Source organism: Phalacrocorax aristotelis, chromosome 6, assembly GCF_949628215.1.
Source record: "Phalacrocorax aristotelis chromosome 6, bGulAri2.1, whole genome shotgun sequence".
NCBI lineage: Eukaryota > Metazoa > Chordata > Aves > Suliformes > Phalacrocoracidae > Phalacrocorax > Phalacrocorax aristotelis.
Window position 1 is genome coordinate 51,303,889 of NC_134281.1, and position 25,025 is coordinate 51,328,913.

Genomic DNA, 25,025 nt, shown 5'->3' on the forward strand with positions numbered 1-25,025 from the left:
ATGCCAGCGGTGCTGGCTTATGCGCTGCCTCGCAAGGGCAGGAGCTGGCTTTGCCCTCAGGTCTGCGTCCTTGAGTGGGGCTGCCCAACAGCAGAGCCAGGGAAAGGCTCCACCAGCCTCAGGTCACCCCGGGGATGAAGCGCTAGGGCAGGAACCAGCCAGGGCGAAGGGGAAACACCATTTTGCATCCGGCACCTGCTCAGGTACTGGTACAGCCTGGCAGGAAATGCCACGTGTGGCTGAGCTCCAGCAAAGTCAGCGAGGAGTCAGCAAGAAGGTGCCCATAGTCATAGTTGGGGAAAAATCCCATCAGTCCATCTCCCACGCGCTGCCACCCATCGTTCATATGCTGGCCAGGGCAGATTTGGCTTCCTAAGGAAGGACAGACAGGCCACAGAGCCCTGGCCCGTGCAGTTCTGCCCCCTGCACTGACCCTTCTCTTGCAGGCTTGTGCTGTTTGCAGTTCCTGCTCTCCCTCGGAGTCAGTACTGACCTGGGTGTTTGCAGTTCACATGTGGATGGGGCTGGAGCTGACCTGCCCATGCAGAGCAGGCACAGCACGTGCCTTGGAGGGGGTTTCACACCTGAACGTACTCAGGGTGCTGCTCTGCATTTAGGGGCCAGGTGGTGGTAACTGCATACACAACTGTGCTCAGTGCCACAGACCAGTGCTACTGCAGCATCCCAAGAGGCCGGCGACATCTCAGCCTCATCCAGGACCGATACTGCCATCAAACACCACCGCCACCAACCCTTCCCTGTCCTGCAGACCCACAAACAAAGTCTGTAGCTACCCCAGCCTGGTCCTGCAGCTGGCACATTGGCAGGGAAGGGGGTGCAGGTAAACGTGCTTCCAGCAAAGCTCAGCATCACCCCAGGCCTACATCCTGGGGTCCTCTGAGGATCAGTAACTGGCAGCAGAGCAGGTGGGGAGGACAGGTCTCAGGCCCCAGCCACCACTGGGCCAGCTTGTGCAGAGCACGGCCTGGGCAGAAAGTAGCTCCTGGCTTCCTCCTGCTGGGAATGATCCATCCTTTGGGAAGTGGAGGGGACCCAGTGAGGGCCACTGCTGCCAAGACAGCCTTGGCAGGAGCCATTCCTGAAGGCGCCAGGGCCTGAGGGCTCTCAGTGCACCCTGGTGCAGCTGCAAGTGGGCAGGAGGCATGCACACGCGTGCGCAAAGGGGGTTGTCACAGAGGGTCTCCGAGCTCCCTGCTGGCACTGGGACCCTGCAGGAGGTGTAGAATGCCTGTGGCTGGGATGTCCCTATGGGCGAAGACTTCTCTGGCAAAGGGCTGGCGAGCATGCCTATCGCTGAGGAACTCTATGGCCTCTGCTTATTGCTGAAGAAACAGACAGCAAAGCCAGCTTGTATGAAACCCGATTATTCAAATTTATTAACATCAAGAATTATGCAATGATGCTGTAGATTTTTTTTTTTTATTAACAAATAGAAAACAGACTGTATACAACAGTGACCCCTACAGCACTATGCATCCACAAGGTAAAAATGAATGTGTCCTCCAACATTACCAACCCTGGATTGCTGATTTCACCGTAGCTTGGATTCTTAACATTCGGAATACATGTGATAATACAATTAGATACCCTTCCACCACCTTTATTCATAACTCGATGCACTCAGAAGAGGGCTGCTCACTCCCTGTCTTTAGTGCAAGCGTGATATAATAAGGAGTATTAATATATAGTACCATTAAATTAAGTCCAGTAGTCTTGCCACATTGGTTCATTAGAACGTCCTGAAGTAGCGGAAAGTACAATATTCTAGTGACTTTTAACATTTGCAGGATAGCAGAAATTATAGATACACCCAACCTCTGAAGCCATGTGTACTCCCCTCCCCTCCCCTGCAGTACCCTGCTTTCCAACAGGAGCTGGCCCGGCTCCACTCAGGGGACGGCTGGGCTTGTGCTCCTTGCCTTTTGTAAATGCTCCGATGCACTTCACTGGTGAGAGGTGACAGAATGGTGCTTGCACGCGCAGAACCGTGGGATTAACAAAAAGGGCCCTGTCTCGCTGTTTCCCTTCCCCGGGGAAGCGTGGGACTCACTCGCTTCTCCTGCCCCCTTCCCAGTGAGACACACAAAAGCAGGCTCCAAAGCCTGGAGCCTAGGATTTCAGGTCTCTCACAAACAAGGCGACGACAACTCACGTCATATCGGGATCTGCCAATACGCACGGTCACTGGATTGGTTTAACACGCATTGTAGTAAGGACTGAACGGTTTCCAGCTGCAAAGGGGACCGCTTCTCTGGCAACCCTACATGCCCTCCCAAACCCAAACCCACTCAGGAAGTAATGGGGGGGAGGGAAAGGCTAAAAAAATAGTTGGTAGCTTAGGTCCAGTTCCATGAGATTTCATATTCTACAGAGGATTAAAAAGCAGCCTACAGGGAATGGAGCCGGGCAGGAACCACAAGCCAGCTGCTGCAAATTACCAAGGAAGCTGCACTAAAATGGGCAGAACCAGCAGTGACTGGGCTGAAATAAACACAGGGCAGTAAAAAATGTAAAAGCAAAAGGAAATAAAAAAAACCAAACCAACCCAACTCCCAAAGGTTTGGCGGGTCCAGTTCTGCCTGGGCAAAACATTAAGACTTGCAAAAAATAAAAAATAAAGAAGAGATTATAAAAACCACTAGTAACTATTTTACATGTTTAAGAAAAAGATCCCATTCCACCCACCTAAAGCCTCGCTGTGAAATGCAGTCGCATGAGAGAGGGCGAGAGATGCACATGAGCAGAAATTCAGCCAGAGACTGGAAATGCTTTTGGAGTCGGATTCCCTCGTTTGGCGCTGGGGCGAAGTTCCTAAATGCCGTGGTCAGAACTGGTTGGCGTGGAGGTCTGCTGACTGGGCAGCACCTCCATCTGTACAGAAGGACTGAGGAATGGGCGGCTCTGGCTCAGAGGGACCCGTCTCCACTCCTAGACATCCCCACCGCGACTGGAGGAAAGCACTAGTTACGTTGCATAGTGGTCGAAGCTGCCGAGATACTCCAGTGCCGCTCTGTAGCACAGCTGGTACTGGTCCTGCAAGGCAGCAAGCGGGGGAGTATGAGAAGCAGGGACCCAAGGACGTTGGGCAGCAGGGCTGCACATCCAGAGACGCCCGCTCCCCTCCCTTCTCCCACAGATCTCCCCTCAGCCTGGGGAGCAGGGGACACTCACCTCTGTCTGCACCATGGCCGGCCGCTGCGTCCGCAAGGTCTTCACCGTCTGGAACATGTCCACCACCCCCTCGTAGCGCATCCTCTCCAGCACAATGCTGAGTGTGATAAACACGCCTGTGCGCCCAACCCCAGCGCTGTGCAGAGGGAGCAAGAGGTACCATTAGAGACCTGCCAGCCCCAGCGAGTCTCTGCAGAGCTCCTAGGAGCGGCGCAAGCTCACGGAGCACAGGGACACGCTCAGTGGAGCTGGGAGAGACCACAAGGACCTGGCCAGCCAGAGGTGCCCTCCCAGCCCCATGGGGCCCACCGATTCTGCCTCGCCTCTGGGCCAAGCTGCTGTGGCACCCTGCCCTCCCCTAGGACTCTTCCAAGGAGCCGCAAATCAGTACCACCAGGGTGCTGGGCTAATATAATCACCTGGCAGAAAGGCTGCCAATGGCACCCATGGATGCTGCCACCTCCTTGTCCCCTGTGTGCCTCTTGCCAGTGGTATGCAGGAGGGGCACCCAGTGCAGGGGATCTGGCAGCTGCCAGGGTAAGTGAGCTAGGGGACACCTCCGAGGGCTGATAAAGGCAGAGGTGGGTGCTCATCTGTCCCCACTCACCTGCAGTGCACCGTGATGGGCCCGTCCTGCCCAAACTGTTCCTTGGTCTTGTGCACCTGCCCAATGAAGTCGATGAAGCCCTCTCCTGTCTTTGGCACTCCCTGCTCAGGCCAGTCTGTGAACTGGAACTGGCGGATGGTCCGTGACTGGCCGTCCTGCAGGGACAGGGGTGTTAGACGTGAGCTGTGGGTGAGGAGGCAGCGAGAGGGGCTGATCTCACTCCTCTCAGCACTGGTGCTGCTGACCTGCTCTCTGACCCCCTGGCCCAGGCCAGGTGAGAGGGTGCACAGGCCATGGACGAGCACAGGCAAATCTTTTGCTGAGCATTTGGGTCTGCCTCTGCTCTCCCATGTTAACCCCAGGGTGGCTGAGCTGAGCAGGGCTTTGGGCCCCTGCAGGGTCTGGTGTGTCAATGCCCTGGTCCTGTTTGGGGCCCAGCTCCACCCCAGGACTGTGTTCACTGTCACACAGGGGTCCTGTACCCGGTCAGGTGCTGCACAGGTGCAGGGGAGCCCATGTTAAATGCTTGCCCAAGTGTGCAGCACAGGCAAGGCAGGGTCTGGTGCTGATACGGATCTCTGAGCTGCTCACTGGGGCTGACACAGCTGGTAAGGAAGAACTTGTGGTGAGTGGAGCAGCAGCTGAGGGGCAGCAGCCCCTTCTGCCTTCAGTGCAAGGCAGCACCTTGCTTTCTGGTTCCTCCAGGAGCTGCTGCACACTCCCTTCGCTGGCCTTGGCAGGGCAGAGGTGCACAAGAGGCTGGGGAGCCAGCAGTTGCACTCACCCTGGCATCTGTCACCTTGAACTCCCGGAGGATGTACTGTGGCATGTTGTACTCTGCCATGGGGTCCACCACGAAGTACTGGTACCGGGCAGAGCGCTCAGCGGGCCAGTACTGATGGCACTTCTCCTGCAGATGAGGAACACGGTGAGACATTAGCACCTACAAGCTGTTCCTCCCTCCCACGCCCTGGGAGCTTATGTGGCTGTGGGGCCACAGGGTCAGCTGCAGGACACGCCAGCAGGAGGCTGGCCCTGAGCGGCTGGTGCTGGGGACAGACTAGGGCGAGCTGAGAGGTTGTGCCCTTAGACGGCAGCCACGCAGCCCCCTTCTCCCCCGAGCAGGATTCGTACCCGGCCCATCTCGCGCAGCTTTGTCAACATCACCACGATGGTGGAGTTGTGCTCCCAGAGCATCCGCCAGAAATCCTCTGTAGTCTCAGCCAGTGGTCCCTGCGTGGCGATGTAGGCCTTCTGCTGCCTGCGACAAACATAACGGTGCTCAGACCAGCCCTGGGGAAGTGGGCAGCAGCTGCTCTGGAGGCTGGTGGGCCAGGAGGGCCTGAGACAGGGACCCCATGCAGCAGGCAGCAGGGCTGACAATGCAGCTGGAGCAAACAGATCTCTATGACTAGCCATGCACTAGGCTAGTGCCTAGTGCACTAGGGAGGGATGAGCCTGCCCCAGCACATGTCTTCTAAGTGCTCCCCACAGACAGAGTGAGCACCACTGGCTGCAGGACCCAGAAAGGCTGCTAGTCCTTGCGGGGGTGACAATGTCCCCAGGCCAGCCTCTCCCTGCTGCTTGCCCCTAGTGCTGCTGCACTGAGAGCCTTCTCAGCACCCGGGCCCACGTGAGCAGGCTGCCAGCAACCATCTGGGCTGGGAGGAGCAGCTGTGCTTGGGGACGATCCCAGCAGCACCCCCTGGATGCTGCCCCTTTACTCTCTGCACCACCCACCATCCCTCCCCTCGCATGGGAAGACACAGAGCAACTGCATCAGGTCACCTGGATCACGCACACCAGCTAGTAACTAGGGCAGTGTGGAAACCACCAATACCATTTTGCCATCTCTTCTGAAGCTTCCAAATTTGTCCTCAGGTCCACCGCCAGCCAGGGCACCTCTCAAAATGCCCCGTGTGAAAGCAGAGCTTGACCAGCCCCAGGCTGGCACCCACCCTGCAGAAAACACCGTTGGTGTTTTGGACTCTGAGAAGGGCCAGCTCCGTCGCGTTGCCTTGCCGAGTGCGCAGCCTGGCACAACGGTGCCGCCTGCGAGACGGGTCTGGCACCCCATGGGTGGCGGAGACACAGTCTCGCTTTACCACTGCGGGGCGCCGGAGCCTGCAGGACGAGGGGCAGCATCCTCCCATCCAGCACTTCATCTCTCTGCTGGTGCTAAAAATTAATGAACGTGCTGCAGGACAGCTGTAATGTGCAGGATGAAGACAGGGGCTGCTTCAACGTGGATTTATAAGATATTGTAAAAAGCAGGGAGTGAGGGTGAAGAACGAAACAAAAGAACTAATAAAGATGCAGCATCAGTGATGCCTGCAGGACCTTGGGCCAACTGATTTCTTTAGATAATACTGAGAATACTGCTCGGTTCAAAGGAAAGGACAGGAAGAGATAACATCACTCCTTAGGGATGGGGTAGGTAGCACATGAAGTGATACCACCTGCCGTGCTGGCAGCCCTCCCTCTGTAGCATCACCGAGAGGAAAAACCAGCATCACTCTTAATCAGCTCTGGAGCCAGGGTGCTGTGGCTGCATCCCGTCTGTCAGATACCGGGCTGCCGGGGTGGGTGCGCAGACAGGCAGCCACATTAATGACGCAGTGCTGGATGACTTGGAGCCACGCAGGCAGGAGGGAGCGGAGGCTGCTCTGTGACAGCTTTTCTCCAGCCCCTTCATCCTTCCCCATTACTCTGTCCCACTCTGAGTGAGCCTGGCTTGTGGTGGTTTTGTTGTGTTGGGATGCTCCCAGGGTTGCTCTCCTGCTGCTCCCTGCCCACTCTTGCCTCCACGTAGCCCTTCCCCCCAGGAACCCTCCTGGGCTCAGCTGCTGGAGCAGGGATGGAGGCACAGAGCCACTGGCCTGGCTGCACCAACATCTGTTCCCTTTGACAGTGCCTGTTGCTCCTGGGAGGTCACCAGCCCATAAGAAGCATCTGGGCAGAGCCAAACTGGAGGGGAACTGTGCCACATCCATTGTTGTACCCCCCACTCCTGCACTGGGTGACCCTACAGCAATGGTGCAGAGAGGACAGGAATGAGCCTTGTGTGTGCATTGTTGGGATTTGGTCTGGATTATTGGTCAGGGATTGGCTGGGAAGGAGATGTGGCCACTGGGCTGCTCCCTTACAAGGAGATGTGGCCGCTGAGCTGTTTCCCTGCGTTCTCCTCTCCTAGCACTTAGCATCTGAGAATGTGATGCCAGCAATTAGATACAGAAACCGTAAGTATTATTGCCCCACTAGATCTTAAACTGTGCTTTCTAAGAGGTATCCTGGGGAGCAGAATCCAGTGACAGGTTCCCCATTGTACAGCACCAGCCTTGCCTGAGGATCCACAGACTCCCCCCAAAATCAAGACATGGGACAACGAGCCTTGGGCTGCTGCCTGGATCAGCCACGCAGTGCAAGCACACTTCTACCTCTGTTTGCTACGGCTAGTGAGGGGGGACAGGTTTGCATTAGATGCTGCAGATATAAAACACGTGCCAAGGGATGCCTACCAGAAGATCCTATAAACCTCTGCAGGAGCCAGCACAACCTCCCACACCAGCCATGTGGGCTTCTGTCTAAGCAATAAAAGCCAGCCTGGCAGCACTCACTAGCAGTCTTCACTTATTGTAACTATATGCCCTGGAGCGTTTGAGAAGATGGAAATAGATAAAATACAACAAAGTGATCCCCAGCCCACCTCCAGGCAGCCAGGACCAGTCCTTGGGAAAGAGGGGAAGGCAGCTCTGCCCATGTTCCCAAGCAGGCAGAACAGGCTGGCCCAGGCTCCTAAGGTGGCCCTTACCTGTACCCATCTATGAAGCTGGCGTTGATGTAATCGGAGCCCTCGACACCCCGGATGGGCTGCAAACAGACTCTCGTCAGCTCATATGGCATGATGTTCACGAGGCGGTTCTTGAATTTGTTGCACGGGAGGTTGGCACTGATGAAACGTGAGGTATGTGCTTTAGAGTTGGCCAGCAGCTGAAAGAGGAGGAGACATTTCAGGCCCCTGCTGGGGATGCAGCAGTCGGGGGCAAAATCGGGACCGTGGCAGCAGAGCAGGCAGGAACCCCTCTGGGTGCGCAGCCATGCCCCCTTCTCTGACTGAGGGACAGCCGCTGGGGACCAGGTCTTTCTGGACCAGACGAAGGGCTCTGCCGCCATGTTACAAGGATGCCTGCACCCAGCTGCTCTACTTCACAGTGATCAGTCCTGTTTTCAGTACCACGTCAGCCCCTCTGCCATGGCATTGCACACCTAGGCACGGCACGACATGGCCTCGCTGCTGGCTTTTGGTGCTTGGCTGTAGGTGACAGCAGGGCAACCACCTGCCCTGACCCACTGCCACAGCCCCAGCGCCACAGAGTGGAGTGGAGACCCACAGCAGCTCTCTGACCCACAAAGGGCCAGGCCTTGAAGCTTTGTACCTTGCTGAACCAGGGACACATGCCTGGTGGTGTCAGGGAAGGAAAGCTTTCCATCTTCCAACAATGTCTTGCTATTTACCTCTCACCCCAGAAGAACCCAAGAAAAATGTGAGAATTGTGACAGTTTTAGGTAAAGAAGATCTATTTTGAGTTACTGTGAGATATTTTATAGTTCTCTTTGGTCCCTGTAAACTGGAGTCATGGTAAATGTGTTACATAGATCTGCTGGCAGAGACATTCAAACAGAAGTCCCTCTTTTTTTATTTCTTTTCTTTTCCTTCCCCAAAAGACTCTCTCCAGCATCTCCAGAGCGACCCTTCTTTCCATGTGTGGCAGATGGTCCTTGGCAGAGGTTGCCTGTAGAAGGACAGGGTTGCTCTTTGGGGAGTGATGCAGCCATGTGAGGCCCTCACGTATCCTGCTCCCCAGGGCTTCCCACACAGCGGACACTGCCAGGGCACAGAGAGGGGCAAATTTTATTACTGTTCTAAATAGGTCCTTGGAGGAACAGCTAATTTTTGTCTTTCTTACAACAGAGTTGCTAGAGTTGAGCCTAATGCTGTGGCTCTCTTGAGGGGTTTCTCAGGGCACATGTCACCACAAGATACTAATGCAGCATGTTCTACTGTCCCAAGCGAGGACACCAGCAGCTCTGGTAACCACAGTTTATGCATAAAGTCAATATTTTGCTTCTTCTGCTCCTTTGTCACTTGGAGGGAATCCCCAGGGTGAAGCTGTATTCCTGCAGTTCATTTCAGAGCCTGCATGGTCGGCTGCCTCCCTGCATGAGCTATATTCTGCTGCATGAGTTCACTGGACTAACATGCCTCATCTGAGAATATGGGTGCTTATCAGAGCTCACTTCCACCTCCACAACTGTAATAAATATCTACAGTTGCCATTCACAGATACAGACAGCAAAATGTGGGGTTGGCTTCTTAAAACCAGTGTGCCTTAAAATGTTGCCTTCACCAATTCTAGACAGTGAGGCTTGGTGTTGAGGTGGTTAAAAGGTAACAGAGCTCAGCATTGAAGAAATGAGACTATAAACGTCTCACATATTTAAATTGGAGCTGTTTCCAGACAAGTTGTTCACAGTAACATCAATTATCACTAACACGATCTGCATCTGATTTCAGATGCAGCTCCTGCCGCACAGTGAACCTGGAGCAGAATGTGCTGCTGAGAACTGAACATCCATCTGCCTTTTATATCCTCCCCAGAAGCTGCCAATCCAGGGGGGACCATGGCTGACACAAGCTTTACAATTCAAATGTGTTTTAAATCACTGCCTACCTGGTTTAGAAACACACAAAAGAATAACTGTCTATAATGATCCATGGCTACCCCTTCCCAGCCCCTGGATGCGTGGCTCGGTGGGGCTGTGTGGGCAGAGACCGGGCGCCGGGGAAGGGGGTGCTGGGGCTTTATCACCAACCTTGAATTCCAGCTCCATTGCAGTAACGCTTTCACCTGGTGGCACCTGGGTCAGCTTCTGGATGTGAGCAAAGAGGTTGCGTGCAGGCACCTCGGTATTGCCGCACGTGGCTGCCTCCAGCAAGGCCTCGTGGATGAAGATGTACTGGTCCTCTGTCTGCACCATGTAGTTGCGCTGAGAGCGCATGCACGTCACGTGGCCATAGATGTCCACGGTCTTCTCATGCTTCATCCGCTCCAGCATGGCATCGATGACTATGAAGCAACCAGTTCGGCCCACGCCGGCACTGCGGGAACAAAGCACGTGGCCTGAGATGACACTGTCTTCTACAGATGCCACGCAAGCTCCGCTCCTGCTTAAGGGAGCACCTGGAGCTAAAGCGCACAAAAGGGGAGTAAAGGCTTCTCCCCACACTGAGGGCTAATGAGCTCAGCCCCAAACAAGAGGTGACAGGAGAAGTAAGGGCGAGAGGCACAGGAGAACGTGGGAGGCTACCCAGCCCTTCTGCTGACCCCCCCTCACTGATGGAGCGGAAGGACATGGTCTCAGCTCTGCTGGTCCCTGCAGTGGCTGGCAGCACCTCCACAAGGGAAGGAGAAATATATTTAACAGGCAGGAGAGTGCCAGTGTATATGTGCATGAAGTCAGAAGATCTGAAGGCCAGGCTGGGCCCCGGTACCAGTGAAGCTCGTAATTTCAAGTCTGCTTGTCCCCTAACCTGCGTCACTGTTTCCTAACCCATAAAACAAGGACAGCCAGCTGGAGAGGGGAAAGCAGAAAGATGAGGTCATGCATGTCTACACCGAGCCCTTTGCTCATGCACTGGATGCCTCTCCACGTCTGTTGGAAGAGCAGTAGCAATCCCCAAACTACTCACCCTGAGAGCACCCTGAAAACAAGACATGCTGTCGTGACATGTAAACACAGGCAGAGATAGGGAGCTAGACATTTCCTCATTTATGGTGCAAGTCAGACCTTTAACAGGGCTTTAATACAGCTTGTTTGTGTGTTAATTATACCCCACTCCCATCTGAAACAGAGCATGAAGGAAGAGTATTAAACACTGCTGGTAAGGCGTATGCTGGAACAGCAATGATAGAGTGGTTTGTTCAGTAATAGCCCCCACTTGGCTGGTACAGATAAATCTTGCCTGGATAAGATGCTGAGCCTTAGTAGACTAATATTTTGCTTCAAGAGCTGCCCTTCCACACTGCAAAAGAGTTCTACTGCAAATACTACGTCTGAATGTTTGTAGAGGTCACCGCATGCGTGCTTGTCAACAACGTGCCCCTGAAAGGTACCGCCTACTTACTCTGGGCAGAGATCACTTCATTTTTAAATGGTACTTGCAGTTTTGCAGCAAAAAGTGTTTTCTGGGGCTCTCCATACAGCAGTGCTGTTTAATCTGACAGAGCAGTAGCAATACAAATGTCACCACTGCATTACTGCTACTGGTTGCCAACTTGTTCCCAGCCCAAGGATGCAGTGCAGGTTATGCTACTGTGAAACCTTCCCTGTAGGAACAGGAGACTCCACTTTTAGCTGGACAGGTTAAAGCTCCTGCAGGCAGAAGACTTGTGCCCAGGTGCAGCTTCACAAACACACAGTCCTACCTGCAATGGACAACCATGGGCCCAGCATCCGGTGGATTACAGGCCTTGACCCGTCGCAGGAAAGCCAGGATTGGGGTGGGGTATTCTGGTACCCCGTGATCAGGCCAAGCCATGAACTGGAACTGTCGCAGCTCTCGTTTCTCACTGGAGCCATTCTGTTGAAGACAAAGAGGAGTTATTTTGCATGAGAACAGTCTCATCCTAGGAGGGAATCCACTGATGGGGTAGCAAGTTACCCAGCTGGCTGGGTAACAACAGGCACATCACTGTGCGTGATTGTGCATGTATTGGGCTTTTGCCACTGAAAATTTGGAGGCAAAATGTAGGCTTCTTGAAAGGCTTCTGTACACATAGATGCTCTGTGGAAAGCCAGCTGATACAGCGAGCAGAACAGCTCTGTGGGAGTGGAGCAGATCCTGCACAGCGCAGGGTTAATACCCGCACACTCACTGCATGTTCAGGCAAAACCGGGCACTGGCCATGGAAGGGCCACAGCAGCGAGTTCCCTTCCTGCTCATCTGCATCAGGGGTCTCTTTGGGATGCTAATCTGTGGACTCCAGCCTTGACTTGGCTGAGTGATCTATGCAGCAATGTGGTAGGACTGGCTGGGTGACTGCTGGGGGCGAGATGCCTTCCTGGGGCGTGAGTGTGTCCCCATCGCACTGTGCTGTGCTCTCTGTGTGGCCCAGACTCAGTCACACGCAGAGGCAGCCCGCTGCAAAGTGTGTTTGCATTGCAGTGACGCGCTGCTGCTAGCACTGCCCCTAGGGATTTCCAAACACTAATGAGGTACGCAGCAGGCAGGAGAGAAGGGCTTGTGCACACGTCAGCACGGCCCCTCTATTTGCATTATTAGTGACAGGAGCACTAAAAATTCTCTGCTTCCCATGTTGTCCCTCTAATGGGAGCGCAGCTGTTACATGTACACTTGCCAGAGGCAAGCACGGCCCCTGCTCTGGGGCCCATCACAGGGTCTGAAAGCATACAGAAGAGCATCAGGTATCCTGGCCAAAATCCAGTAGTGGCCAAATCCACAAAGTGCAGCTGGTCTCCCACTGCAGCCCAGCTGTGAGAAACGGCCCATGTGTGGAGTAGCCACACGTTTGGCTAAGCCAGGCACAGCCGGCAGCCTCTGCCTGTGGGCCGTGCAGCACCCGGCGGCATCAGAGAGCGGCTCTGCATTACCTGGAGCAGGAACAGCCCAGCCAGCGCCATACCTTGTACAGTGCAAAGGTGCGGACGGTGTAGGTTGCCAGCTCGACTGTGTCCAGCAGGGTCACCTGGATCATCCCATAGGTTTCCGTACCCCGGCTCGGCCAATACTGGTCACACTTTACCTGCGGGGAGGAAAGGAGAAAGGGTCAGTGCTTAGCTGCTGGCTGGAGCATTTGGGGTAAAGACAGAAGAGAGTCACTGTGCAGGAGGGGCCCAAACACTCAGATTTTCTTCTCCCAGGGCGTCCCAATCCCCAGCAGAAAGGCAGCATGCCCTGGGCTCCTTTCCACAAGATTCATATTCAAAGAGGGATTTTTTTTTTCCTGGAGCCACTGGTGGGGAGTGACAAAGGGCATCAGGCCACCAGACACAGCAGCAAGAGCAGCACCAGGTATGAAGACAGTGTGCAGCAATTATTAGCAGTGGTTTGTGCCTGCTGTAATTTTTCTTATCTGCCTTCTGTTTGGGAAGAAGGGGGTCTTCAGGGCTATGCTTGCAGCATCCCCCTGCCTGAGCTCCGCCTGGACAGAGAGAAGGTCGGCAGCTGCGGGTTGGTGGGAGCAGAGCTGGTGAAGCAGGGCAGGGGAAGTGGTGGTGTCTCCGGGGAAGGCTCTGCTCAAAGGGCAGCCCAATGAGGGAAATGCAGCCTGTGTGCCCACCAGCTCCCTGCTATCCCAGCCCGAAGTCCTCAATCCACTGCACTGAGCTGAGACAGGACACAGCTCAGAGTCCAGCATGGTACACAACAACAGGCAATGCCTTTCCCTGTAACATCCATAGTCCCCAGGGTGCCCCTGCCAGTGTGGCCCCCAGGCAGCAAACCACCCTGGTGAAACACGGGACACAGCCCACGCCAGGCCTCCAGCCTAGATGCTGTGTCCACAGGGCTGACCCTGCCACTCTTTCCACGCTGCCGTAGGCTCAAGTGCATTAAGCATCCCTGAGGGATGTCAGCCTGCCCTTCTGGAAGGTGGTGCATCCCTGAAAATCTACATCTCCCAGGTGTTTCAAAAAATGCTCCATTGCAAGGCACAGATGCCAACTCAGGCACAGACACAACTTGTTATCCCTCTGTGAGAAGACACAGACTATGGCCAAACCATCCCTTCAGCCCCTTCCTGCAGGCAGCACTGTCCCATCATGAAACCACCACTGCTCCCTGAAGATCCCCTGCCCCGCAGCATCCTTTGTCTCCCCCTCCCAGCTCCGCAGCCAGAGCACTTTGAGCTACTGGTCATGGCTCCTGCGGCAAACCACCTGGCAGAGAGCAGTAACATATCCCCAGGGCCCCATCCCTCTGCCCCCTTCATCTCCCTGTGCATCCCTCCCTTCTCACCTACTGATGCCCTCCTCCTCCTCCTCCTCTTCACAGCTCAGTGTTTGCAAACTACTCCTCCGGTTTTATTCTCTCCAGCCCCGAGCTCCCTATTTAATTTGGCACCCTGAGCATCCCTATTTCATCTGGCACCTGGCTCTCCCGCCCCACAGAGCCTGGCTGACAGGAGGAAGACTTCATTCCCACCCATGTGCACTGCACCGAAAATGGCTTCCCGCCCTAGGAGAGAGGATTGAATGGAAGATCATCTGTGCTTGTCAAGGAATAGTAAACTTAATTATTAGCCAAGTGTGTTTACAGGGGAATGTGTGGGAAGGGAAACAACAGGCTTAATTAGAAATCAATGAAGTTCTGCCTTTTAATTGAAGGCACTTTAAGCAGGGTGGGGCTTGTGAGAGCCCTCATCCTGTACTCTGGCTGCTGGAGTGCAGCAACCTGGGGTCAGAGGGATGCATCTAGCCCTGCTTCTTTGGGGTCTGCTCTCAGTAAGTCTCGCCCTGGCAGAAGTGCCTGGATCAAGGCTGCCTGATGGGGTACTGCAGGTGCCTGCATGCCCAGAGCAGCCCCGCAGCCTCCTGCCCAGGGTCTCCTGCCATTCAGGCTGCTGTGCTGCTTTGGATCTGTGCTCCCAGTGTGGCAGGCCCTGCACAAATCTCAGGAGATTTCTTTTCCTCTCTTGGCACGGAGCAGCCTATTATTTTACTAGCTGCAGAGCGTGCAACTTGGAGATCACAAACCTGATTTCACAGCTAAACTGATCCCACCCTCACAAGCAGGCAGCAGCTGCATCTCTGGACACCTGAGTTCGCCCTGCCTGATATGATGCTTCCCTAAAGGAGGTGAGGACAGAATGGCATCCTGCAAATGCTGGGGACAGCTGCTTGATGTGTTGCCCTCGGGGTGTTTTGCAGGGGACGCTACAGGGGAGCAGCACAGCATGTCCCTGTGCCTGAGCCCACACTTCAGCGAGAGTGGTCCCCTTCTGCCACCCACGTGCTACAGAGCCGTGCGTGCTCGAGCGCAAAACAAACTTCAGAGGAGTTCCCTGTGCAGGATAATAGCAGCGCCTGGGCTGGTAATTGAAAATTATTTATTCATGACGAGATAAGAGTCAGTCACATTTTCTGCCAAATTTACCCATAATGTTTATGCCCCATTTTCAAGCTCTGTAAATTTTATGCTGAAGCTGATGCACTGTGGCACTAAAGCAGATAAGAGATGTTTTCTTCTGGCAGTGCTTGCTTCTCATTAACTTAAGGAGCACAGTAATGTCCTGAACAGACATTTATTGCAGCTTTGCTGAGTGGTTCCTGTCCCTCCCCTTTGATGCCCCATGCCCAAGAGCAGCCGGGCACCTCTCCCCAGCTCGAGAGCTGTGCTCTGCTCCTGGGCCTGCTCGCAAGCTCCAGACGGCACGGCTGCCAGTGACAGAGCTGGAGTGGGATGCGGCTGCTGGGCCCCTCTTCCCCAGAGCCCTTCAGCACCAGCCTCTTTGCACCCCTGCCTGGGGACACAAAGTGCCAGGGGAGATCACACCCCAGGGATGGCTGCTTGGTGCTCTGGGCTGGGACAGAATAAGGCACGGCATTGCTCTGCAGACCTCACTCTGCCGTGCTCTTGGGGATAGCCCAGGGTAGGAGGAATCCTGCTTTAATACCTCTCTTGTGCAACACACCCCAACTGGGACACACCACGCTCACAGCTTCGGGAAAGCTAATCTACAATGTGTGTTTCTGAACTGCCACCAAATGACTCTGAAACTGTAAAGCTTTGAAGGCAGCTAAATTGCACAATCCAGCCATTTCTATCCTTTATGTGCCTCTCGCTTTGTGAAAACATGAAAAAGGGAGGATGATTTGGACCATCAAACCAGCTGAAATTGCAGACCATAAAAGCTGATGCTCTTTAAAGATTTTTTTTTCCTCCTGCATCTCAGGAGCCCTTTAAAGCAGTGTCACCCCTACAGGGCTGCAAAGCTGCTGCTGGTCCCAGTTGCCTTATCTACACACAGCACTGCCGGGGGGGAACTTGGGAAGCTCACTTGGAAAGGTAGCAGAGCCTGTTCTGCACTGGGCATCTCGCCATGAGGCCCTGCTGCCCACCCCAGGCTCTGCAGCTGGAGAGACAGTCCTGTGCCTGCACTGAAGCCCCTGGGCAAGAGGACTTTCAAGCAAGGTCACCCATGGGTAATGCTGTGACACCATGGGACTGCCTGGAGCAGTGCTGTCCCACAGCAGTGTGAACATCAGCAAGCAGCAACGCTGGAGGGACCCAAGGGGTTGCATGAGATCAGATTTGAAGGCTCTGGAGAGGAGGAAACTGTAAAGCAGTAACTCATGCTGAAAGCTGGGAGTAATAGGCAGTGATCAGGATCTTCCTTGGTCCCAAAAAGGTGTGCTCCTGAGTGAGCTCTAGCCATCACCAAAGGGGCATCAGGAAAAGCAGAGCAGGAAGGTGGCTGAAAAACATCCTGCCTTGGAAGACGCTGGAGAAGTGAACAAAAAAGAAACCCAGAGAAAACAATCTCCTGCAAATCTGCATCCCAGCTCCCCACCAGAGCCCTCCTGTGAGTGGGTGCCCTGAGGCACCTACAGGGTGCAAACACATCCACGGAGCCCTTGCTGTGCAGAGCTGGTTAGACTCAGGAGTGGCCGGGCTTCCCCACTGCTTCCCCTGGCAACCAGCCTCTCCCGCAGTGCCTGAGAAAACTGCCCATTTCTCATTAGTGCTGAGGATGTGCCAAAGTGCCAGCAGGGCATGGGCAGGCAGTGTCAGGGAGCAAATGCTGGGGTCTGGGTCCAGTCGGGTCAGCCTAGAGCCCCTGGGCAGCACACCCAGTCAGACAGGCTGCCTGCAGCTTCTGCAAGGACTCTGGTCACACCCTGCCCATGTCAGGCATTCACAGTACCCATGCTGTCACCAAAAGCCTGACCACACGCACCATGTTTGGGACAGAAACCAATACTGCAGGAGGTAACTGCAGGATGACATGACAGGGAGCGTGCTGGGGGGAGATAAGGCACGGCTCAGCAGCACAGGCATCTCAGGCAAAGACAAGTGCCTGTGGGGTCAGAGGAAACCCGTTATCTTTGAGAAGCACGCACCTTGGAGTGCCTTCCCATAACTAAGCAGCCCAGAAGTTAAGTGAGTCAGGACTCTGGGCATGGATTTACTTGGCAACCTGAAAGGGCTTTTCCTCATACTTCAAATATACGCTCCACAACTGAAATGTGAAGGCACAAGGAAGTCCCCATATAACCCACAGCTGCACGGAGCAGTTGATCAGCAGCTTCTGATCTTGCTTAGCCCATGTGCCAAGCCCTGAGCTGCAGGATGGGTCAGGTTAATTTACCTCCCTATTTGGGCTGGGGTGGTTGACGGCAGCCATTTGGACAGAGCAGGCAGGGCTGTGCAGCAGGAAGCACAGTGCAAAGCTGGGGTTGGACCTCTAGAGGCAGCCTCTGTCCAAGGAACACCTTTTTTCCCTCCAGGCTGTAGGGCACTTCTAGAGCTGGGGAAGCCCATGAACAAAGCCTATTTTTGTACACGCAGGAAAAGCAGATCTGTTTTGCCATGGTGATTGGTTGTTCCAGCTGCTTCCTCCCAGGCAGCGTGGGCTAGGACACCCCTGCAAGCATTTCGGTGCTAAAGCTTTGAAACGGAGGGAGAGCATGTGGGAAAAAGTTTTAACTAAACCCAAACTTGACAGCTTCTGCTTCTCAAGAACGAGCTTATTGGGCTAAAAATAACCAGTGCTTCACAGCTTGAGTGCACAGCCCCTTCTCCTGCCGTTGGCATGGCAACACTAAAATATTCTGCAAGTACAAATGCTCACCACTAAGATTTTACTTTTAGGAGCAAACCGAATCACGAGAGGCAGAAGCTGCCTCCTGCTTAGGCAGGCTTTGCCTGAAGGGTGCATCTGGGCACGGGAGCATTTCGGTCACAGCTTACGAACTCCTGCTTCAGGGGCTGAGTAAGAACCTCTGTCATGAGACAGCATAAGCACCATCCGCAGCGAAGGCTCCTGCTCCTTCCTCTCCACCTTGTGCCTTCAACCACAGTTTGCAGGCAGCTTTGCATTTATTACATCAGAATATCTAATCTTGGCAGTATGAGCTGATCGTTTATACATGTTGTCATTGGACAAGGCACAAATTAGTCTTGTTATTCCAATAAGACCCCATCAACCATTCCCCTCCATCACCAGAGACGCTAGGGCCCTGTCAGGCTGCAGGATGCTGCTGATACCACCTACCCATTGCAGCTTCTCAGCTTCTGGGACACAGTCCCCAAGCTTTCAGGGACTGTCAACACTCCCCACCTCAGAGCTTTCCTTTCCCCCTTTGGCATGAGTAACGTGGGCAGGAAAAGGATGGGTGTACATGCAGACACACAGGCAAGACACTGCTTAATAAGCAGCACAATGAGAGGGGATTTTGCCACCCTTTTGCCCCACAGGGATATGCTTACAAGGCACTTGTTGCTGGGGTGCCTGGAGCAGTGAGCCATACCACTGGACCTGCCTCTCCCTGGATGCCCTTACAGCATAAAGGGTTCCCATCCCTCTCTCCTGCCTCCACCAGCTCCAGAAAAGGGAGGAAGCACACACTGTACCCTGGACTTCTCCTCCAGCCTGGTCATCATGACTATAGTTGCTGTTCTCTGTTCCCACACCATCCTCCAGAAGTCGCTGAGGGTTTCTGGCAGAGGTCCCTGCGTGGCGATGTAGGCGTTCTGCTTCCGATACCCATCAATGTAATTGGCATTGATGTAATCACTGCCTGGGACCCCTGTGGAGAAAGAGAAGCCTGAAGTTACTCTAGGGGAAGCCCATGACCCTGTGCCTATTGCTCTGCTGGGCCCTGCAGGCAGGGGAAGAGGCTGGCATGTTCTCAAGGCTCTTGACCAAGCCTCCTTTACAGGGTGATGCCAGAATCTCTCCCAGGGATCCTGCAAAGGACAGGGATGGTGCCTGAACAAAGAAGAACCCTTTGTAACTCCCACATTAATGCAAGAAGCAGGCAGCACCAAAGCAGAGAGACAGCTGCCACCCGCACACAAAAGGAAATTCACAGGCAGGAATATTAAGGAGCTCGTTTGGCCCCAAGCAACTGATTGAAATAATTGTCTTAAATTCACCAGCTATTTGTTACAGTCCTACATCACCTTTTAAAAATGAGGCTGCTTCATTAGCTTGTCTCTGTTAGCAGGGCACGTCAGGCAGGGATGTCCTCCTATCCCTCCTGCAGGGACACGTACCCCAGAGGAGCCAGAGATCTTCCACCACCAAAACCCTCCTCAGTGTGAGACCCCCCTCTGGTGCCTGCTGACAGAGGCTGCTCCCGCTCCCACTCTGCCTCCACCGCTTTAAGGAAAGGACTTTCTTGTAAAGGCCTTTAAAATGCAAACACTCAGTTACTAAAATAAATGCGGCAAAGCAGAGGCCCGGGGCTGTGTTTCCAAACCCTGCTCAGCATGGGCTGCCCAGGCTCCAAGGAGAGTGCATCTGCATTTCATTAGAGGAAGGAAATAAAGCTGGGGTCTCCCCCTCACCCTTTTGTCCTGGGGAATTTTCTACAGGTCCCACAAGTCTCCAGCAGAAACAAAGTGCTGGCTGCTCTGGGGGAGCAGCAGCAGCTGGAGTGCAGTGCTTGGCTCCCTTGGCATGGAGTGGCAGGGCGCTTTGGGAACGGTTCCCAGGAAGACACAGACACTACTTACAGCAACTGAGTCAGGCTGGAAAAGAGGGATTCCCCCATGTGCTCACCCCACAGCTGTCTAACAGGGTTTGCATGTGGTCAGACATGCCAGGCCTTTGCACAGCTGCTCGTGCTGCTGTGAGGGATGGTTTGGATGCCCCCTCCTCCTCCAGCAGAGGATGAGTGGTGCATCAGCATTAGAAAAGCCTCTTCCATCCCAAGAAAAAGGACTCTGGAGGCTGCAGGGCCACCTGTACTAAAAGCCAGGCCCCAAACTCTTCCCCAAGCAGGGGTGCATTGAATTAGCTGCATCTTCCTAATCCTCCATGACTGGGCTCAGTTCTGGTGTGCAGATCTGGGTGCTGATTTATAAAACTAGGAATGGGTGAGCCTGGACTTTGGTACCTGGGTTCCAGCTCCTCTGTGTGCAAGGGGACTGTAAAGCAGGCACTAAAAGCATGTATTAGCCCAGACTCAAGAGATGTGGGGTTGGTTCTTGGAGCCATGGGGGTCAGTGCTATGAACGACAGGGCCCAATGCATCTCCCATGGAGCACAGGGACATGTGGAGCCTCATGTCCCAGGGGAAGGGGAACCCCTCACTCGCCCCGTGCAGCTCTGGGCACTTACTTGGGAGCAAACATTGATAAGTCCCAGAGAAAGATACCTCTGCAGTTGTGTTGGGACAGAGGGTGGCAGGGCTAAAAGTGCCATGTCCCACCATGTGCAAGGAAGGCAGCGGAAGTCACACAACAGGGCCGGCAGTGAGAAGGGAGGCTGCTGGGACAATCTCTGCAGGCACCAGCAGCACCAAGAAGCAACCACACGGGGCACACTGCTCTGAGGACACTGGGACAGCAGGGGTAGCTCTGCAGAGCCCTTCCTCTCTTCTTGCCAGCCAGAACACACATTTGCTCACACTGATGCTGGGTATGTTTCTTAGTGTTTGCCCCTGCTCGACTGACAACAGGGAAAAAGATGGTCCTCTGCTACAGCCAGATTCAGCCGCTTGCTGGGGTGCCCACTCCGGAGTCACTCTTACCATCGATGGAGGTCAAGATGACACGTGAGTGGTCATAGGCGATGACGTTTGCATAGCGGTTTTTCGGTTTATTCACTTCCAGGTTGGAGTTCTCCCAGGTGAACTGCTGCCCTGGATCAATGGACTGTGGAGAAAAGAGAGAGAGGGAGTTGGAGTGGTTAAGGCACAACAGGACGCTGCAGCACACGTGTTTCAGTCAGGAAATCTGCATCTCCCTGCACACCTCTCCCCACGCCAGACGCAGCTTCCGTAGGTGCCCCCAGCAGCGGTGTCAAGCCAGACCACACCGAAAACCAGTCCTCAGTGGGACGTGCCTCCTATGATCTGCAGGCAAAGCAGCCCCTTGCTAGGGCAGCCTGATGCATTTGAGCCTTCACCTCCACTCTTGCTGAGTGCTCATCCTTTCCTCTGGAGCTACCCATCAGCAGAAATTTGGTATCACGCCAGGACTCCACAGAGACTTGACAGCGCAGTTCTTGACCTAGTGGTTTTATTAGCTGTTGAACTGCAGTCTCCTGAAATATAGCAAGCCCTGGGTGTCTTGTGCTCCAGGAGCTTTGGGTATTAGTGTCCCGCAAGACAGCCTATGAGCTTTTGCCAGGGAATAGTCATGAAAATCGAGAGGTTAATTGATAGTAGCTCCAGCTACTTATACAATGTAAACATCTCTCGTTTGAGTTAATAGAGTGACAAGGAACCATAAACCTGGAGAAGAGACGTGGTTACGAATCTTGGCCAAAGGCCTGCATGCTATGCAACTGACTGAAAAGCCCACATCCTGATCCCACCTGCGTCCTGGCCTTGTACACCCAATGCTTCTTCCGCAAGCCATTTGCCGGTGCGCCTGGTACATGGCTCCTCCATGGCCAAGCAGCCCCTTCCAAAGCCTTTTCTTTTGTCTTCGTCCATGCACAAAACAAGGTGGAAAAGGACCATCCCCAAATCACCCCTCTGAGATGGGATGGCCTCTTTGTGTCTGAGAGATACGTGAGGCACCCAGACAAGAGAGCTGCCTCATGCAGGGACTTGCTCGGCACATACGGCCCTGGGCAAGCCCAGGGCAGGCAGCTACAGCAGAAATCAGTCATCCCATGAACCCCCTCCCCCCAAAATTACCAACACAGTCGAAACCTTTTAAAAATCGTACTCCAGCTCAGGGTCCCCGAAGCTTTGCTGGCCCACAGGCAAAAATATTGAGCAAACAGGCCAGGGGAAGCACTGCACATTATTCTCTCCGCAAGCATCCGCGTTCATCACTTGGCAGAGAGAGCCATGTCGGAAGGTTTCTCAGTCAGTAAAACGCCTGTGAGTCTGTCAGCTCTGGGTCAGCTGCGAGCAGAAGGCTGAGCCAGGAAGCACAGCTCCCTGACTGGGCTGACCTGGATGGCCCTCTCGGTCCCTCTGCTCAGCCCCATCAACCACCGTCTGTGCACAAGGTGACACCCATTGCTGTCCCCTACTCTCCTGTGCTGTTCAGCAGGTGATTCCCAAGCAGCCGGCAGTGGGTGCAGGTACCCAGCTCAGGTACAAGCACAGGCACTGCCTACATCGCTGCACCAGCCCCGAGGGCTTTGCGGCACGCACAGGGCACAGGCCAGCACTGTGGTGGCCCGTGCCCCCGTGCACCAGCTGTCCCCGCAGCAGCAGGCTGCCTGCAGGCAGGGGGGCCAGCGCTGACGAAAACGTGCAGGAGGATGTGACATCACAGCGATGCTAATAGGTAGTTTGGGAAATGTAGGATGTAAATAGACATTTCCTACAGAAAACCTGTAATTTTCTATTATCAGCTTAATAAGCAGGCAGAAGCAGTGCTCAGAGGCGCTGCAGCAGGGATGCTGGGAGTACAGACCGCAAGCACCACTTCTGGCTGGAAACCCACTGGCCTGCCTACCACAGCCCCTGCACACTCCTCTGCCCAGGCACAGAGATGTCCCAGCGCAGCTCACAGCTCTCTGGGGCACCTCAGTTCATTCAGACACCTGTATTTTGTTTTCAGGATAGGCTGCTCACTGAATCAGCTCTTTGGATGCTCTCAGCTGTGTGGCAGGGATGACTGCTGCCCATCTAGTGGTGGCGCTGAACTGGAGAAGGGCACCAAAAATGATCAAAGGCATGAAAAAGAGGAACAAAATATGTAAGGACTTTTCTGTTTGCAGTAGAGATGAGTGAGAGGGGTTTTGATACCGCTCTAGTCAATCTGGAGCACACTGAAGGAGAAGCACAAATAGACAAACTAAGGAGGAAAACCCACCAAATGCCTATTAAAGACATAAATAACACTACTTCTTCAAAAAGGTAGCCTTAGTCTGCACAGGCAGCCCATGCAGAGAGCTGGCCAGCTGGCGGTAGAGCTGAGACTGGCCCTGAAGCTACGAGTGAGCATTTTCTTGCCACTGAGGAGCAATATAAGAAAGCACGAGCCCTGCTTGCACCCTGTGAATGCTTGCTCAGCACCAGGCACAGGTGGGTGCTGGAGCAAGTCCTCCCTTCGCAGCAGAGGCAGGGAGAGCTCAGTGCAGTTGTTCACGCTCCATCTATGCTGCAAATCACTGCCAAAAGGCTGCAGGGCTGCCCAAGCTGTGGGGTGCAGTGTGCGTTGCACAGCAAGTCTGCGTCCTGCCACAGTGGTGCAAAGGGTTATTTCCTGGGGGAGACAAGGCTGCCAAGAGCCCCCAGAACGGAGGAGGAGCATCAAGGTGTTGCCATTAGGGTTAATTGCTTTGATGTGCAATGAGGATGTGCAGAAATGGTCTAATCATCATCAGCCTCTTAAGAGGGCAAACAGGTGAGAAAGTCAGAAGTAATACAGCACCTGAGTGCAAAGAGGCTCTAATTAAATACTCCTGCAAATTAGTGACTCATTTAGAAGTAAAATGATTTAATTTAAACTCTGGTGATGAATTAATGTACACCTGTTCCCCCCTTTAAGGCAAACAAATGAGTAAATAAATGGGAGGATGATGGGCTGCTTGGAGAGCAGTTGAAGCCCTTACACGAGTGGTGTTTGGCAAGTCTTGTCCCATCTCTGTACGATGCTCTGCAGCCCGTGACAACGGCAGCACTGCCTTGTCTCCCCACCTTTCTCCACAACTGCCTGGGCACTGGGAGTCTGCTTTCGTTCCTTTCAGGGGCTCATGGGAATCACTGCTTCATCCAAAAACCTGATCCAAGTAATACTTTCAACTCATTCTTCCTAGAAAGCAGAAGGGCTGGGAAATTGGAAGGAACTGAGCCAGGAACAACTTAAAAGCACCATGACTTTTAGTTTTGCTCTGCTTTAAAGTGACAGGGGAGATGCTCTAAGACAGCAAGTGCAAATTAAGAAAAAGCCCAATTAGTAAAACTCCTCCTTCCCAGCGTGGAAGTGCAAGGAGCAATCTCTCCAAAGCAGCTCAGGGATCCCTGCTACTACTGCCATCAACATAAAGACAGAGCCAGCCCACTGAAATGGGACTGGGAAAAGGCTCTTTCTTCGACAGACTTGAGAGCACTTTACAAATGCCTTGAAAACATCCCTGTGTGCCAGTTCGTCTCTCAGATACAGTCCACTCTGGGTCTGCTGCTCTCCTTCCTCAGTGCAGCTCCAGAATCCCTCTGCATGCAGTCCCTGCAGCTGCCTCTGCTGCTGGCAGGCTCGGGCAGCCCGGGCAGGCAGAGCTGGGGGCAGCGCGGTGGCTCAGCTGTCCCGGGTTTTGGCGGCCAAGGAGCTGGGCAGCCATAGCCCTGAGCTGCTCAGCCGCACAGGTGGCTGCAGAAGGGCATGGGGAGGGGAAGGCACTTGGGCTGTGAGTGCTTCCCGGCCTCCAGTGAAATCAACCACATTAGCACAGGCATTGACCACTGTCAATCTGCGCTGCGTCTCAGATGAGGACATAATGTGCTCCTGAATCAATCGCTGGCAGTGCTTCAGCCGTATTATTCTTATTACCGGAACGTGAGCACTGCGTGCCTGCCAGGCAGCTTCCCGATTAGCCCATTAAACCCACAACATGTGGCTCCCCAGGTGATATCTGGACCCTGGGTCCAGCACCTCCTGGGCTCACTGGCCCCAAGAACCAAAGCACCTCTCCTGCTGCCTAAGCTGCCGTGCCAGGTCTGCAGGCATGGCAGATGCAATGTCCTTGGTGGCTTTAGGGGAAATGCAAGCAAACACAGGATTAGGACAGGCCAGCAGCACTTCTCTCCATACAAAACTGTGGGGAAGGTGCTGCAGCCTCCCCACCACACTGGCAAGAAGGAATACAGACAAATCCGACATAGACCTAAAGATTATCAAGGACTAATGTGCTGGGAAGCAGCACACTGCCTGGCTCTCATCCCCTCCAGCCTGCTCTGCTCCCAGGGACTGTCCACTGGAGGGACATGCCGAAGGGACTAGGCATGAGGGGCACGGGCCACAAGGTGTACTTTGGATGTAAGGAAAAACATTTCTGATGGGAAGGTG

At 54.0% G+C, this 25,025-nt stretch overlaps 1 protein-coding gene across 8 annotated transcripts in view; it reads right to left on the reverse strand.

Moving 5' to 3' along the window:
- Window positions 1-1,369: 1,369 nt before the first annotated feature.
- Window positions 1,370-25,025, reverse strand: part of PTPRF (protein tyrosine phosphatase receptor type F) — a 394,797-nt gene continuing 371,141 nt past the window's right edge. For all 8 annotated transcript variants that reach the window (XM_075097853.1, XM_075097851.1, XM_075097854.1 and 5 more), the window contains 11 exons: window positions 20,582-20,705; window positions 18,456-18,631; window positions 12,505-12,624; window positions 11,287-11,441; window positions 9,674-9,959; window positions 7,611-7,789; window positions 4,934-5,060; window positions 4,584-4,709; window positions 3,800-3,954; window positions 3,193-3,328; window positions 1,370-3,054 (listed from right to left, as the gene is read on the reverse strand). In XM_075097853.1, coding sequence (XP_074953954.1) covers window positions 2,986-3,054; window positions 3,193-3,328; window positions 3,800-3,954; window positions 4,584-4,709; window positions 4,934-5,060; window positions 7,611-7,789; window positions 9,674-9,959; window positions 11,287-11,441; window positions 12,505-12,624; window positions 18,456-18,631; window positions 20,582-20,705 — 1,653 coding nt within the window. In that variant the 3' untranslated portion in view covers window positions 1,370-2,985. The remainder of the gene's footprint in view (window positions 3,055-3,192; window positions 3,329-3,799; window positions 3,955-4,583; window positions 4,710-4,933; window positions 5,061-7,610; window positions 7,790-9,673; window positions 9,960-11,286; window positions 11,442-12,504; window positions 12,625-18,455; window positions 18,632-20,581; window positions 20,706-25,025) is intronic.